The 18,060-nt window shown below is 35.3% G+C and overlaps 1 protein-coding gene across 4 annotated transcripts in view; it reads left to right on the top strand.

The window, feature by feature from the left end:
• METTL25 (methyltransferase like 25) overlaps positions 1-18,060 on the top strand; it is a 93,425-nt gene that overhangs the window by 55,889 nt on the left and 19,476 nt on the right. For 3 of the 4 annotated variants that reach the window (XM_053584856.1, XM_053584855.1, XM_053584858.1), the window contains exon 9: positions 17,440-17,533. The exons of the other annotated variant lie outside the window; for it this stretch is intronic. In XM_053584856.1, coding sequence (XP_053440831.1) covers positions 17,440-17,533 — 94 coding nt within the window. The remainder of the gene's footprint in view (positions 1-17,439; positions 17,534-18,060) is intronic. 4 annotated transcript variants of the gene reach the window in all.

The following is an 18,060-nucleotide window of genomic DNA, read 5'->3' as shown; positions in this document are numbered from 1 at the left end:
AAGTATAAGGCTTGGCTATGAAAATACTAGAAGAAAACTTTGGGGAAAGACTTCAGGACATTGGCCTAGACAAGAACTTTTTAGGAAACACTTCTAGAGCATTGATAACAGAAGCAAAAGCTAGACAGATGGGATTACATCGAGAATGAAAGCGTCAACAGAATGAATAGACAAACTACACAAAATATTTGCAAACTATCCAACAAAAGATTAATAAAACATAAGGAATCCCCAAACGGTAAAAAAAAATAACATATTTAAGAAATGGGCAAGTTATCTGAGTAGATATTTCTCAATAGATGACATACAAACACCCATATTAAAATACACTCAACATCAGTAATCATCAGGGAAATACAAATCAAAACCACAATGAAATATCATGTAACCCCATTTAAAATAGCAATCATTAAAAAGACAAAACATAGGGCAGCGCCTGTGGCTCAAAGGAGTAGGGCACCGGCCCCATATGCTGGAGGTAGCGGGTTCAAACCCAGCTTGGGCCAAAAACTGCGCAAAAAAAAAAAAAAAAGACAAAACGTAAGTGTTGAGGAGGAGAGAATCTTACACACTCTTAATGGGAATGTAAATTTGTACAGAACAGTACGGAGAGTTCTCAAAAACACTCCATAGGCTGGGTATGGTGGCTTGCACTATAATACCAATACTTTGTGAGGCAGAGACAGGTGTATTGCTTGAGGCCAGAAGTTCAAGATCAGCCTGAGCAATGTGGCATGACCCTGTCTGTATAAAAATACAGCTAAGTAAAACTTAGTAGACACAGTGGTGCAAACTCATCGTCCCGGATACTGGGGAAGCTGAGGCAAGAGTATCACTTCAACCAAGGAGTTTGAGGCTGCAGTGACCTATAATCCTGCTACCACACTTCAGCCTGTGACACAGCAAGACGCTGTCTCTAGAAAACACAAGTATAAATAGAACTACCAGATGATCCAGCAGTCCTATTGCTAGGTATATAGCCAAAATTAAGGAAATTAATATGTGCATTCTCACGTTTGGAACACGGTAACCAAGGTATGGAATCGACATACGTGTCTATCAGTGGATTAGTAGATAAAGTAAATGTGACATGTACATGTGTCATTATGAAAGTTTTGTGTTGCTGTCCACTGGGCTTGTTGGTCGATGACACAGAGGCAGCATTGCAGACGAAATGAATGATTTTAAAAGGGAAGGCTGGTGCTGGCTCAGGCACATCAGCAATTACCTGTCTTTATTGACTTTCTTATATATCCAAACTTATCAGATAAAAATAATCCAAGAATAAAGAAGACAAAAGGTAAAGATTCCTTATCAGTGTTAATGCAGCAAGGTACACACACACCTTTCTAAAGAAAGTCCTGTTTGGAATTAAACAACAATGGGGATAAACCACAAAGGCACTGGGTTGTCTGTTCTGTTTGCCCACTTCCCTGTATGACTAACTGAAAGTTATTGTGTAAATAGAGGTAGGGAATTAAGTGCAATGGTCCATTGGCCCAGGCAGATGATCTGTCTCCAGCTTGGAGGGGCCCTCCGGCACATTCTTTCCTTTAAGGCATAACTGCCTGCATTTTTCAGCAAAGCCGCTTCTGCAAGCTGGGGGAGAATATCCCCTAAACTCACATCTAGCCCAAGTACTGGAAATGTTCCTTCTCAGAACCTTGTACCTCCAGGAGCACAAATGAGACCCCTTACAAGGGTGCAGGGGACTGTGCCCCTTCGGATTACACCTGCGGTGCATCTTACAAGGGTATATGTGAATCCTAGTAAATGTGGAATGTAAAGGTCTTAGCAAAATAACTAAGAAAATGCTACAAAAGCTATGTTAACTAATGTGATGAAAATGTGTCAAACGATCTATGAACCAAGTGTATGGTGCCCCACGATCATACTAATGCACACAGCTAAGGTTTAATAAAAAATAAAAAAAAAAAAAGTTAAGACATGTAAAATCGATGTAGGCAGAAACAAGTGAAATTGAAACTTGCACAGGGGAATCAGAAAGGATGCTGTCAACTGTCTTTCTTAGAAGTGAAATAATGGACCATAGCACTGTCTGTCTCATAACTTTAATAGTGACCTACATATACCCAAAGGAATACTATTCAGCCACAAAAAATGATGAAATTTCATCATTTACAGCAAAAAGGATTGAACTAGAGGACATTTATGTTAAGTGATATCAGCCAGGTGCACAGAAAGGCAAGAATGACATATTCTTACTCACCTGTGGAAGTCAAAAAAAATTTTGATCTCCTGGACATATAGAACAGAATGGTGGTTATCATAGACTGCCAGAGGTAGGGGAGTGGAAAGAAAGAGAGAAGTCATTTAATGGGTGCAGAAATACAGTTAGATAAAATAAATTCTAGTGTTCAATAGCACAGTAGAGTGACAATAGTTAATAATTTACTGGGTATTTCACAATAGCTATAAGAGAAGATCTGGAATATTCTTAATATACAGAAGTGGTAAGTGATGAGGATCCTAACCACCTTGATTTCATTCTTATACATCGTGTGCATATAGGAAAATGTACAATCATTATGTATCAGTTAAAAAAATATTTTCATGAAGAAAATAAAATATAAAAACCAGTAAAGGACTCCTAAATAAATGGACAGATATAGCATGTTTATGGATATAGAGACTATGTTAAAAATATTATCTGTCCGCAAAGTGACTGCTAGATCATTGCAATTCAGTGCATCTAATGAACACCCCAAAATGATATCATGTGTGTATGTCTGTGTATAGAATGGGTAAGATATTTCAAAATTTATACGGAAGAGCTAAAGACGAAATAAACAAAACAAGTTTGGGAGTCTTGTTTCATTAGATACCAGTGGTTATTTCTGAGTTACTGTGATTTAGACAATTGCCAAATCTGCCTGGGAACGAAGTAGAGAGTGCAAAACCAAAGCTTTTTGGCATATCTTTGTTAATCGTTGGAAAGATTATTAAATTGTGCTGGGTAGTAGTTATTTATATAATGTATTAGTTTTCTTTGCTACTACAGCAAATTATCATGAACTTAGTGGTGTAAAACAGCACAAATTAATTGTCTGGTGTTCTGGGGGTCAGAAGTCCAATAACAGGTTTCCTTGAGTAAAATCAAGATGTCAGCAGGGCTGCGTGTAGGGAATAATCCATCTGCCTGCTTTTGACAGCTTCTGGAGGCACTCTGTGTGCTTTTGGCTCACAGCCCCTTTCTCCAACTTCAATAGTGTAACATCTCTCTCTGACTCTTCTTTTTCTGTGTCTCTCTTCTATTTTAAATGTAATTACATTAGATCCACATAGATAATTCTGGATGCATTTTATTTTAAAGTCAGTAGATAAGTAGATTTCATTTCATCTGCTTTTAATTTTTTTTTCATTTCATCAAATTTTAATTCCTCCTTGTCAAGTACAATAACATATTCACCAGTTCTGGGGATTAGAATGTGGATTCCTCACCACAGATAGAAAAAAATTAAATTGGATCCCTGTTTTATATCAAACACAAAATCAATTCATAGTGGATTAAAAACTTAATGATAAAACACAATACAGTAGTACTTTTAGGAGATGGTATTAAAGAATATCTTTATGATCTTGGGATAGGAGAAGAATTTTTGTATGTTAAATATAAATATGCAAATCTTAAAAGATTAAAAATTCATACACATTAATATAAAGAAATTCTGTTTTGAAGATGCCTTAAAAGTCTGAAGAGTGAAAAAAAGTTACCGTTGACAGAAACTAATGTCAAAACCTACAACTGACAACAGATTACTATCCAGATGTAAAGAATTCTACTAATCTTTGAGAAAAATTAACGAATGTAAAAGAAAAATATCCAATAGACTTGATTAGTCACTTCACTAAGAGAATTTTCAAGTGGTCAATAAACAGCAAAAATTAGTCACCAGGATTTGTAAAATGAAATCATAATGAAAATATGTGAATTCTAACTACAAGGTGGTCAAATTTTGTGAATATAATTTTAACTGAAGGAAGTTTCAAGAAAATTCTTATAGGGTGGTTCCATTTATATAACTCAGAAATCAGCAAAACCTAATAATAAAATATTTAGAAGTATAAACACCTAGTAGATAATCAACAAAAAGTAAGAACAGTAGTAAACAGCAAGATTCAGTATCAGTTTCCTGTGGAAGGAGGGACAGTGGATTAGACCAGAGTGAGGAGAGAGGGAAGAAGAGGGGTGCCTGGGGAAGTCAGCGGACTGTGGGAGTATTGTATGTCATGTTTGGTCGCGGGTACAAGAGTTTATTTTATTGACATTCTTTATACCTTATACATACTTTGTAAATTCTTGTTTGGGTTCAGTACCAATAAAATTTTAATCTTCTTTTCAGGCTACATCTCAGTCTCTGTTGGGCCACAAGCCATATTCCTGGTACCTAGTACAGTCACCTCATTATAGTGATAAGAAGAATTAAGATCATAGTGGTTCTAAGCTTGTCTAAAGTGACATATCCTGAAAGAACCAGGACTAGGATTAAATTTATAGTCCAGAGTTGTTTTTACTATCTCATCCTTATTTTTGTTGACAAATTTTCTTAGGGATATATTTAATTGAGTTGATTTGCACGATTATTTGTATTGGATGGTAAGTCTAGGTTAATTTGATTGGAATCATTAGCCAGCAAGGGCACTTAAGACAGAAAACAAGCTCACTTAATACTTCTATGTATTTTGTTGAGTTTATTTTTCTTGTTATCTAAAATAAATAGATAACTATTTCAGAGTGCCTGAAACATTATTCTGAAACTTTCTTTGTTTATATAGCCTAAGACTAGACGTAAACCTTTTTCATGGACTTAAATATTACGTATTTACTCTGTTAATTACAAGTGTATAACAGAAATTGCTTGTTCATGTTAAAACTCAACAGTTTATTAAAAATTATTTATTTTATAATTAGTCCTTATAAGTCCTTATCTGGAAATTTGCTAGGGGAATAAAGTGCTAAAGAAGGAATTTTATGGGATGAAAATCTCCTTTAAAACACTTGGAAAGAGACCCAGAGAAAATATTGTACATTTTATTCACTTTATTATTCTCTTTCATAATGGGAATTGTATACAGCTACACAGAAATATGTAATCTTTCGCTACCCATAATTATGAGTTACCTAGTTTAATTTTGATTTTGTTGTAGTCAAATAGGAAAGTAAAAGCCTACATCTTAAAAAATGTCTTATAAAATAAAAGCAAATCATTCAGTACATAATATGTGGGTGAATTCCAATTAGAAAACCTAGATCTTTAAATTGGAAAGTAAATAGAAGTTTTTTTGGTTCTCCTTTGTCAGCAAAATTTATGTTGTTGACCTTTTAATTCTTTCAATATGTATTAGCATATAAAAGGCATCTATGAAACAGTTTTATAAATGTTTTGTGACGATAGAGAAACTGAGTTTTGGTACCTTCTGTCCTGCACGTGCTTGTTTTCATTTACTTGGTGTACATATGCTTCACCTTTATCTAAAATCTACAAAAATCTTTGGAAAGTGAACCATGCCCAAGTAAAAAGTGCATTTACATTGTATTTTTGAAAAAATGTGTGAGTGTTGGTGAAATCCCTTGAGTAGAATTTTAATTAGATCTAGTGCATTCACTTTTATTAAGAGAAAGAATACTAACTCCTTTTTAGCATGCTGACCATGCTTTATTCTGACAGAGGGGCCCTTTTAAATCTGTTCTTAACTTCCCACCATTTAACTTTCCAAAACGGTCATGTCACTTTTCTAACTTCCCAAAGTTTATGAATCCTTCTTCTTTATACCCCCAAACTGAAATATTCCTATTACAGCTTCTAGGGCCATTTCAAATCTGTTATTAATATCTATTCCAGCCTAGTCATCACCTCATTCTCCCTCCTCTGCACCCTGAGCAGCTGCCCATGCGCACTGTCCCAGCACACCAGATTATCATCATTTTCTGTGCAACTATTTTTGTACCTTTTATGCTTCCTTCTAACCCCTGGTCTCCACATTCTGCCATCCTTTCCTCCCAGAGCCTCTGGCATGTAAAATCCTGGGTGATTCTTTAAAACCCGTCTTAGAATGCAACTCCGTGATAGCTGTCATTTCTCCTTGCTGCCTTCTTCGCTTCTCCAGCGAGACCCAGCCTGTGATTCACTGCTGTCATTGGACCTGATGTGTGTGTTGTGATTGTGTTTCTACTTCTATACTACCTTGTAAGCTCCTTGATGGTTTTAAGTTTTATCAAATGAAATAATTTATCATGCTTATGAGCACAAATTCTAAAAATCCTTATTTTACTTTGCCTGCCATCAGTATTGTACCCAGTTTACCACTTTTTATTGAAATACATTTTTTCTTTGACATTCTTGGGAAAGAGCCTCACAAGGTACCTTTTTCTGGAAGATAACTTTTATAAGCTTATTTTGCTGATTTCTCTTTTTCTTTCAAATCTCTAGTTGTTGAAGTGCTTTTTTCTGTCTATATTTACTACTTGAGTGATTTCATTCCACTTATGGCTTTAAATACTGCCTACATGCTGATGAACTCTACATCTATAGTTTAGCTAATGGCAACTTTATTCTTCCAGTTGCTCAGGCCAGAATTCCTGAAGACATTCTTGAGTCTTTTCCTTCTTTTACTGCCTAGATCTAGTCCTCTCACAATTTTATAATCTCGCCCCTCAGAATATATCTAAATTTTTAGTACTTTTCACCATCCTGAGGTCCACCACCCTGGTTCAAGCCACCACCATCTTGGTAATAATTTTTATAATTGTAATAATTTATTATTGTCTTTTGCTTCTACTTTGCAATAGCCGGAGTGTTTCCATAAACATTTTTAAGTGAGCAGAAGCTCAAGGTTCTTAGAAGTAAAGCTAATATTTTTCCTGTAATCTATAAAGCCTATGTGATATGGATCCTCTTCCTCCCTGACCTCATTTCTACTCTTCTTCCTTTTGTTTATGTCTACTGCTAACACATTAATTTCTTTACGTCCTTGAAAATGCCAGAAACACTTATGCTTAGGGCCTTTGCAAATGCTTTATTCTCTTCCTACAATGTTCCTCCACAAATATTCTCTTAGCTACCTCACTCTCTCTCTTCAGGTCCTTATTCAAAATTACCATTTCTGGGTTTATCCACCATTCACCGTCACTCCCCTTTTGACGTCTCATATCTGCTTTCTATACCATATTACCAGCTTTTAATCAGTTTTTACTATCTAGTATACTATATGTTTTACTTATGTGGGTTGGTCATGCCCCAATTCACGTGATTTTTTTTCTTGGTTTGTTTTGTTTACTATTAGTGATGCAACTAAGTAACCTGGCTCCAGAATATTTTAGAAAACTTTTAAAAGAGGAGAAATTAAATTTTGTTTATTCTACAGTGTTCTCTAGATTATTGTTCTAAAGAGCAATGGTTTTGTAAAAATACTGGGGAGAAAAGAATTTCTTAATAAAGTGAATGCTTCTTGCAATATCCTCCTTACTAAGATTCCCAGGGCACATTCATATTTTAAAGACTCCCAATAGTTTGGTGAAAGACAGCGGAGTGTCACCATAAAGAGTGCAGGAGTTGTGTTGCCTATCTAATCCTAGTTATTTCCACTGCATAACAACAGTACACAGGTTTTGAGTACATCATTTGACATCTTTATACTTCAGTTTTGCCCACTGTAAACTGGGATTAATAATAGTACCTTCCTCAAAGGGGTATTTTGGAAACAAATTTAGTGTCTATAAAGTATTTAAAACAAGTCCTGGAACATAGTGAGTGTTGTTATTAAAAGAAATCTGTTTAACTTTATTGAAATCAATACTTATTTCTTCATGCAATCTTTCTTCACCAAACTATACCTTCACCCTTAATTTTCTGTAACACTTAAGTATTTTGTGGAACCCAATTGGAAAAACACACACACACACAAATTCACAGTAAGAGTTATTTAACTCCTCCTAGGATCTCATTTGGAACGTAAGTGATTATTTGCCTATTACTCCAAAGGAGATGATAATAACAAAACAAGGTTCTTTATATAGTTTCTTTAATATCACAAATACTGTTTACAGTTAGCTGTAAACTACGATGGGGAATTCTTCTGAAACATTATTATTTTTTTAAATGCTAATATTTTCCATCTGCTATTGTAAGCTCAGGCATGCTTTAAATCCTGGGCACATTAGTATAACATCTTTTCATTTTTGGTAAATGGTCTTTGCTCTCTTTTTTGTCTTTCTATCATAAGCATTTAATGACAAAATATTCTGTGTCTATAAGGCTCTAAGTGTTAAAAAGAAATACTTGTACATGGAGACAACATAAATAAATGGTAAGTTTTTATTTAAATTATTAAATACAAAGGGTAAAACTTTACTAAAATGTATCTCCTATTTAAATGGTTGGGAGTGGTCTTTATAATGCCTTTTGTAAAAGAATTATTCTGTCTTTTTGATGCTTCTAAGGACTTTATTCCTCATAACAAGGCAACCTAGAAATATGAGTGACAAGTATGCCTTACCTTTGTCAACTTCAAACAGGGAAAGGATGCCTGTAATGCTAGCACTCTGGGAGAGAGAGGCCAAGGCGAATTGCCTGAGGTCACAAGTTTGAGACCAGCCTGAGCCACAGCGAGACCTTGCCTCTAAAAAATAGCCAGGCATTGTGATGGGTGCCTGCAGTCCCAGCTACTTGGGAGGCTGAGGCAGGAGAATCACTTGAGGTTGCTGTGAGCTGTAACATCTTGGCACTCTACCAAGGGTGGCAAAGTGAGACTCTGTCTCAAAAATATCAATGAAAAATAAATAAAACAAGAGAAGGATATGTGGAAAACAAAATCTAGACAACCAGGCAATGTCCTAGACTTTTGAGTTTTAGGAAAGTGGATATAAGGAACTAGAGGATCTGAAAGTTGATTTCTTTAAAACCATAGCCGACTGCATACCTTTCTGGAAGTCTTTGTAAACCTCTAATACATACCTGTATGAAGACCACTGCTTTAAATCAGTGCACTTAGCCTACTGCCTTCTATGATAAGTGGCCACTACTTGTACAGTTAACTAAAACCTCTTGTACAAGTAATAGAACCAAAACTTTCAACAATTCAAGGTACTCATTCAGAAAATAAAGTACCAACACACTGACATTCCCAAAATAAATATATCTCCCCTAACATTTCTATAGCAGTTAATAGTTTGTTAATATCCTCCATCTTTACGTTACCCTGTGAAGTAGGTGTGACTTCTGTTTCACCTCAAGTTTTCTCACTGAGGAAACTAGGGCTCCAGAGATGATTTGTTTAAAGAGCCTGGAATTTTGATCTTCTGACGTGTAGTCCAAGTGTTTTTTCTAGTATAACAATATTTCAATGAAAATATTCTTGGTTAAAATTAGAGCATTCCTGAAGCCTACACAGAGAAAGAGTTCTTAGTGCCAAAGAGATCAGACTTTGGATTGTGATCTGATTCTCTTACCCTGCTGTCATTGTCATGCTTATTGGACAATCTAATTTGTGTCAAGCGTTGCCATCTCTGTTCCTAGGCACTGTCGTAGGCCTCACAGATAATTTATTAAATAATCCATGGACTGCAGTCACAGAGCTCATTCATAACAGACTGATAAAATTGTACCCATTGAAAACTATTACAGGTCAATGGAGACTTTCCTGGAGAATCAGAAGAATTAACACCATTACCTTTCTTAGGAAGGTAGCAAGCAGTGTGATCTAGTCCAGCAGTCTGACACCAACATTAACATCCACTGTTTAGTATGGTGTACATGCTTTCTGAGCACAGTAACCAAAGGACTCACAGTCTAATGAGTAAGAGAATTCATAGAGGAAGTCCATACTATAACATGGCAACAGAGAGGAGTCATGTATTACAAAATTTATCACTTAAAACTTTATAAATTTTCTACAAAGTATACATGCATTTAGATATATAACCCAAGGTAGAAATATAAATGTGTAAAATATTTAAGTACTTGTTGTTTGCCTGTATATAGTATAAAGTACATATGTAAATATATATTTTATAATACTTTTAACAGCATACCAAGTAAATATTATTGAATTCACATAAACGCTTATAGGATTCAATTCTTCTCTATCTTTTGGTCTTGTGACATCCATCATAAAGTAAATAGCTTTAGGATATGGGATCATATTAAGGTTTTATTTGGGAGTTTTTTGTTTTATTATATTTTCAAAGAGAGAACCTTGAGTGTTTTCCTATGATGAGAGTGAAGACCCAGTGAATAAGAATTTGGATATAAGAGATAGAAAGAGGTGGCATTCAGATCCCTGACTTAATGCATTTTCTGACAGAAAACAATTGCAATCATGCATTGCTTAGTGACAAGTGACAGGAATACGTTCTGAGAAATGTGTGGTTATACAGTTTTGTCACTGAGTGAACATCACAGAGTGTGTTTACACAAACCTAGATGGCGTAGCTTGCTGCACATGCAGGCTGCAGGGAATAGCCTTTGATGTTGGGCTGCAGAACTCTGGAACATGTTATTTTCGTGAATACTGTGGGGAATTATAACACAGTGATAAGCATTTTTATATTTAAACAGATAAAAGGTACAGTAAAAATATAGTATAATCTTATGGGACCACCATTATATATGTGGTCTGTCATTGCAGAAACACCATTGTATAGTGTATCAATTACTGTATATGAATTCCATAAATTACATTAGCTAATGAACAGAAAGATTTTTATTTTTACATACTTCAACAAAAATTAAGATGCCAAACGGTGAATGTATGATGTCATAAAACTCTCAAAGGTGAACTCTAAATCTATTGTGGTATGTATGAAAAAAATGAAACTGACAGTTAATATTTCAGACTGTTGTGGTAATAAGACAACTAAGAAGACTGTATGCCATATAAATGTCACTCTTGTGAAATTCTAAAGCATATCAATTGTCTTTCACGAAGAAGGATGGATAATACTGAAAAAATACTCCCTGATTATTTGTGAATAATCCTCTTCTGCCCTTTTACTTTCCATATAGAAAGCTCAGAGATTCTTCAACCTCCCTCTTATCCTCCTGTTTGTTAACTAAAAAAATTGCAGTACTTATTTTTAAAACTGTAGACCCTTCAAAACGCTGGTGAATGAAATATTTGCCTTTGCTTGAACTAAAAAAGAACAGATTACATTCTGTATCATAAATTCTTTGCAGAGGTTACTTTGTAAAACATCCTGTAAAAGTAAAAAACCTTTAATTTCTAAAAGTTCTAAATGTCTGATTCATTATACTTAGTAATGTATTAATTTTTCAATAATATTAAAAATGACTTTTTTCTAAAGATTATTTCTTTTCTTAAACCCAAATGAAATTATTGGTACCTCTCATTCCAATCTTATAAAAGTAACAAAACTAATTTTTTGACATGTCGTTAGCAACAGTACTCTGTTTTCAAATACAGTCTTACATTGATAAAAGTAAATTGATTCTCGAAAAGAACTTATTTCTTACACAGTTATTTGTTCACATTTTCTAGAAAATTGTAACCCTTGAAGTACCTCCTTGGAGTTCCTAAGGAGCACAATTTAAAGGCAAAATATTATAACTTATTTTTAAGTTTTACATACCAGCTTAATTTTAGTACATGAATATTCATTTATTTTATTAATATAGCTTTTCATAGTACAACTAGAAACTGAGACTTTTGAAACTTAGTTCTTCCTCAGAAAATGCTTCTCTGGTCAACTGCAGGTAGTTTAAGCACCTTTTACTTTGTGTTTTCCTCTGCAGTGTTCAGATTGCTCCACCATCATGTGCTTATTTCTATGTCATACTATACATTTTTTCTTCCATCTTTTTTAGTGAACTGTGCAAGATCTTTATTTATAAACTGAGGATAATTTTATGCCTAGAACCCAGTACAATAACAAGAAAATAAACATCATTTACTGAGTGTTTTTCAGATGCTGAGGCAAGCATTGTATATAGGGTATTTTATTATCTTTAGCCTGATGAAATAAATTTAAAAATACTATTCCGTTGATTCTCAGAGAGGAAGCGAGGTTTACATATTTAATAAGTGTTAGAGTGGGGATTCAAGCCCATTTCAGTCCTGAATTCAAAACCTCTGACAGCCACTATACTATTGTGTATATAGACCATTTCAATGAGTGTTTTTATTTATTTATTATTATTTTTTTAATTTATTATTGGCGCTTCATTGAGGGTACAAGAAACCAGGTTACACTGATTGCATTTGTTAGGTAAAGACCCTCTTACAATCGTGTCTTGCCCCCAAAAGGTGTGGGGCACACCAAGACCCCACCCCACTCTCTCCTTCCCTCTCTCTGCTCTTCCTTCCCCCACCCCTCCCTCCTTCTTCTCCTTTCTCTCTTGGCTTTCCCTTTCCCCCACCCCCACCCCCACCGTGTCCTTAATTGTCATTAATCGACCTCATATTAAAATTGAGTATATAGAATGCGTACTTCTCCTTTCTTGTGATGCTTTACTAAGAATAATGTCTTCCACTTCCATCCAGGTTAATACAAAGGCTATAAAGTCTCCATTTTTTTTTTTTTTTTTTTTTTTTTTTTTGTAGAGACAGAGTCTCACTGTACCGCCCTCGGGTAGAGTGCCGTGGCGTCACACGGCTCACAGCAACCTCCAACTCTTGGGCTTACACGATTCTCTTGCCTCAGCCTCCCGAGCAGCTGGGACTACAGGCGCCCGCCACAACGCCCGGCTATTTTTTTGTTGCAGTTTGGCCAGGGCTGGGTCCGAACCCGCCACCCTCGGCATATGGGGCCGGCGCCCTACTCACTGAGCCACAGGCGCCGCCCAAAGTCTCCCATTTTTTTTAATGGTTGAATACTATTTCCTGGTATACATAAACCACAGCTTGTTAATCCATTCCTGGGTTGGTGGGCATTTAGGCTGTTTCCACATTTTGGCTATTGTAAATTGAACTGCAATAATCAGTCTAGTGCAAGTTTTCTTACGATAAAAGGATTCTTTTCCTTCTGGGATCTGCCCAGAAACATCGTTCTGCACTCTTGCCCAAGTTCTCCCAAGGTAGTTTGGACTTGGCACTCCCAACTGAGTGCCAAGTCCAAAAAAAACAAAACAGCTCACAGGTAAGGCCTTTTCAGTTTGCAGTCTCACTGCTGCTGTTCTTACTGCTGCTGGTAGGATTAGACCTAATGAACACACGCAAACACTTGCAGTTGCAGTTCTGCACTGCTTTTGTCCTCATGGGCTCCAGAAGTCTCATGCTGACTTCCTTTGTCCCCAGAAGGATGTTTCTGGGCAGATCCCACCAGCCAGAGATGCCTGGAGTCTTCTCTCCCCAGACTCACCATGCCCAGTTGCAAGGAAGCTGTTTCAATGAGTGTTTTTAAAATGAATGAATAAATGAACGAATTAATATCAGTGCCATTTGGAAAGAAAGCACATACTTCTGACCGGTCCTGACTGCTGGGAAGTTTAGTCAGTAATCTAGTAATAAATGTCTTGGAAAGAACAAATACCCCCTACAACAGTGGTTCTCAACCTGTGGGTCATGACCCCTTTCGGGTTTGAACAACCCTTTCAAAGGGGTCACCTAAGACCATCCTGCATATCAGATATTTACATTACAATTCATAACAGAAACAAAATTACTGTTATGAAGTAGCAACGAAAATAACTTTATGGTTGGGGGTCACCACAACATGAGGAATTGTATTAAATTGTCGTGGCATTAGGAAGGTTGAGAACCACTATCCTACAACATGTCCATCCCCTCATGTAATATTTTTAATTGTTAGAATTGTTAGCATCCTATTGTTGCACTGAAGCACTGAAACTCCTTTTCCTTAAGCATAGCAGAAGGGTCTGTGTAGCTTTTCTATGAGAAAAGTGTGTATATACACACTCTGGTAGCATGTCATAGAATCTGCCTACTTTTATTTGCAGTTTAACAATATTGGGTGTGAATCCTATTCAAGTACAACACTTGAGGTAATCACTGCTTAACAACCCAGACTCTGAAATCAGATGTTAGGCACTTTACGTAACCATTCTTTTACTTTAAAATCTTTAAAATGCGGATAATAACAGGATTTACCACACGGGGGTTGTTATGAAGATTAAATGAGTAAATGCAGCAAAGGATTTAGGACTCACTATCACAGAATAAATACGAAATAAATATTAGCTGTTATTATTTGTATTGTTTACTTTTACTTTATACTTTTTCTGATATATTCATTTAGTAGTTCTCTGTATATTTTAATTATACTTATTTTTATAATCTACTTGATTGCAATAAATAGACCAATTTATTGTATAAATGCATTTTTCTCTTATAGTATAGCTAGATGTGTTTCTTCAAGCTGACGCATGATTTGTTTAATTCTTTATTTCTTTCGATTCTGCTGTGTAAGGTGCTGTGCTAAGTTCTGGGGATATAATCATGAGCAAAAGGGATGGAAACTTCTTCAGAGGCTTAGAGTAGTGCTGTCAAACATACTTCTACATTTCACATTGCTGTTGATAAACGTTTTTTAGCATCCATGCAAAAGGATTGTACATGTTTTAAAGTAAACTTTAAAAATAGATAAAATAGGAATAAAAATTCTAATTTTCTCTTCCTATTTGGGTTGACCCCCCTTTTGTTCTCTGGCTTATCAAGGGAGAGACAGACAATCAGAGAAATAAAGAAGAGGGGGTATGTGAAGGAAAAGTTCTCTTTGTGAAGAGCCCAATTTCATCTAAAGTCTTCTCTAAGAAAGTAATACTTGAGATAGGATCGGAAAGAGGGATGTAGGGGCTCTGAAAGCAAAAGGACTGAAAGTGGGGTATTCTAAGAATAGTGTTTGTGGATAAAAGCATAATGTGTTCAAGAAATTGAAAGAATACTGGTGTTGCTGAGAAACAGTGATTGTAGCTAACAGAAGGATGAGTTCAAGAAACTGAAAGAATGCCAGTGTTACTAAAGAACAGTTATTATATCAAAGAGCAGGATGTGTTCAAGGAACTGAAAGAATGCCAGTGTTGCTCAAGAACAGTTACTGTAGCTAAGAGCAGGATGTGTTCAAGAAACTGAAAGAATGCCAGTGTTGCTCAAGAACAGTGATTGTAGCTAACAGCAGGATGTGTTCAAGAAACTGAAAGAATGCCTTTGTTGCTGAGGAGGCAGCATTGTAAAACAAAGTCTAAAGAGAACCAGATGGTACCCTGTTAAGGATTGTTTGTTAGTCCTAAGATTCATGGCAAGCTCTTCAAAAATTTAAACAGGAGAAGTAATATGATAAAATTATCACCTTTCTAGTTATGAGTGATATTTTTCTTCTAATGATTATTGCTAAAAACAAGTCTGAAAGAGTACAGACTAACAAAGGATTCAAATGTAGCAAATTGCTATTTAACTCACTATCTTGAGCTTTTACAACAGTAAAAAGTAATGTATTCTGAAAATGAAAAGAAAGGAGGGCAAATTAAAATTGAAAATGTTTCTCTTGTTTTCAAATAACTTAAAATACAAAACCCAGAAACAAATTAATACAGCCTACACTCACACTATATTCTCTCTTCAGCTTACTTACTCTGGTTCTCGTAACTCTATGGACAAAACTTTAGACTACAATTCATTAATGATAAAAACAACAGTAATGACAGCAGCAGCTTGCATCATTAATCGGTTATGAGAACTTGCTATGTGTTATCTAATTTAATCCTCACAGTGACTCTGCAAAGTAAATACTATTGATGGCCCATTTTTATAAACAAGGAGCTCATAAGTGATAGACCTGGAAGCCACAGACTGACCTATTTCATACCTTTTCTCAGGAGCTACTCCATAGGGCAGCAATAGATAGTATAGAATGAAAAGCAAAACAGCAGATCATGGGAAAGACTTAATTGCTTGTTCCTTTGGATTAAAAAAAAAGATTAAATCCTTTTTGAGGTGAGGAGCAGTAAGTTAGTATTAAATAGCACAGCATTTTCTGTCTACAGAATTAATTCAGTATTCTGTAACATGTAAGATGTATGTATCTGTTGTATGATGTTTTTTACATAGAAATGTAAGAATGGGTAGGATCTGAGAATGGCATAGAAACCTATAAAAATATAGTTTCTACTTCTTGGAACCTATATCCATTCAGTGACTATTAATTCATGGCAGTGATAAAATATAGAGGGATAATGGTTATATATATTAAAAATTAGAAAAGATATTGTTAGTCATGTTACCAAAAAGAACATGTAAATTTGCATTTTGTCATAAAGGATGACTCAGGTTCAACTAAGTTAGAGAGTAGGGAACCTCATAATTCATTAAGAGTTGACGGTGTGAGCAAATTGACCAAGGCAGAATGTGGAGGACAGTTTGAAACAATGAATAAGGAAAAACAATAAATTCTAGAATGTAGTGAGCCATGAGGTTAGGCAAATATGGTTACAATGAGCCCTGATGGCTTAACTAAGGAGTTCTAAGCTTATCCCAAGGATGGTGCCTGTGGCTCAAAGGAGTAGGGCACCAGCCCCATATAACGGAGGTGGTGGGTTCAAACCCAGCCATGACCAAAAAAAAGAAAGAAAAAGAAGAGATCTCTAAGCTTATCCCAAGACATGGGGAAAGGTATTGAAAGATTTTTCAAGCAGAAAAGTAACAAAATAAAAAATGTTCCTCCTATAAAATAACATGTAGGTAGAAATGAAAGAGAGAAACTTTAGTTAGAGGTCTTAATTAGGAAATAATTGCAATAATCAAAGCATGAGATAATGAAAAGTAGAATCGAGGTGGCCATCTTGAAATGCAGCTGAAAGAATATGGGATATATTTTTGAGGAAGAAATGATAACACATCATATCCAATTAATCAGATGGGTCAATATTTATACTGCCAAGAGTAAATGAGGCTTTACTTATTGTTTTGGATAACTTACAGATGTTAACTTTTTTTATCCCTTTGACTTTTACATTATACCTAAATTGCAACCAAAATTGTGAGATGTAGTTATTTAGTACTACTTTGTTTAAGCTCAAAACCATCTTATGATACTTTGGTTAAACTATATTGAAAATCTTCAGAGCATGAATGAGACCACATCAGACTTGTTGCAGTAAAATGTGCACTATAATATTGAACCAGTAAAAATATGTTTTATAATACGATGGAAACTTTTGAAAGATGTGTATCATTTCTTTTTAAAATGAGGCTTTTTAGTACTATAATTTTAAAACTTCGTTCTCATATTGTGTTCATAATATTTCATTACATTGCTGTATGTTATAAGAATTCTCAAGCAGATCCTGAATGCTTTATGATATGAAAAAGAGTATTAGTACATTTTTATAAATCTGGATTTTATGCTGTATAAACGGAAGATTTTTTAAAATATTTCATGAATGAATTGAAAACCATGTATAATTTAAATTGAAAAAAATTTTTTGAATATTTCATTTTGTTTTGCAGTGATCAGCATGTTGGTAAAATTTATTCCAAATGTTCTTCCTTTCTGGATTATGTCAGAAAGTCTCTAATGAAGCTTCAGTTAGATGAGTCCAAGGTCAGTACTCATTATCTTCATAAAAAAAAAAAAAACAGAGGAAATGGGTAATGAATTGAGATTAATTACTAAATAATTTGCCTTCTACTTTTCTCCCATTTTGTGAAAATGTCTAATAATAATAATGTCTTATATTGAAGCCAAAACTCCATCATTTTTATTCCAGTTCATTCTTCCTCTCAAGTATAGATAGTTTGCTGTCATATACCTCCAGAGAAATTTCTCCTTTAGGTTTATTAAGTTTGAAATGTGCTAATTCAGGTTGAGCATGGTGGCTTATCCCTGTAATCCTAGAACTCTGGGAGTCTTGGGAGTCTGAAGTGGGTGGATCACCTGAGCTCAGGAAATCCAAACCAGCATGAGCAAGAGTGAGTCCTCATCTCTAAAAATGGGCAGGCGTTGTGGCGACACCTGTAGTCCCAGATACTTGGGAGGCTGAGGCAAGAGAAGCACTTGAGCCCAAGAGTTTGAGGTTGCTGTGAGCTGTGATGCCACGGCACCCTACCAAGGGCAACAAAGTGAGACTC

This window comes from Nycticebus coucang, chromosome 3 (genome assembly GCF_027406575.1).
Source record: "Nycticebus coucang isolate mNycCou1 chromosome 3, mNycCou1.pri, whole genome shotgun sequence".
Taxonomy (NCBI): domain Eukaryota; kingdom Metazoa; phylum Chordata; class Mammalia; order Primates; family Lorisidae; genus Nycticebus; species Nycticebus coucang.
The sequence above is the reverse complement of the archived record's forward strand: the minus strand, read 5'-3'. Positions and strand labels throughout refer to the sequence as shown.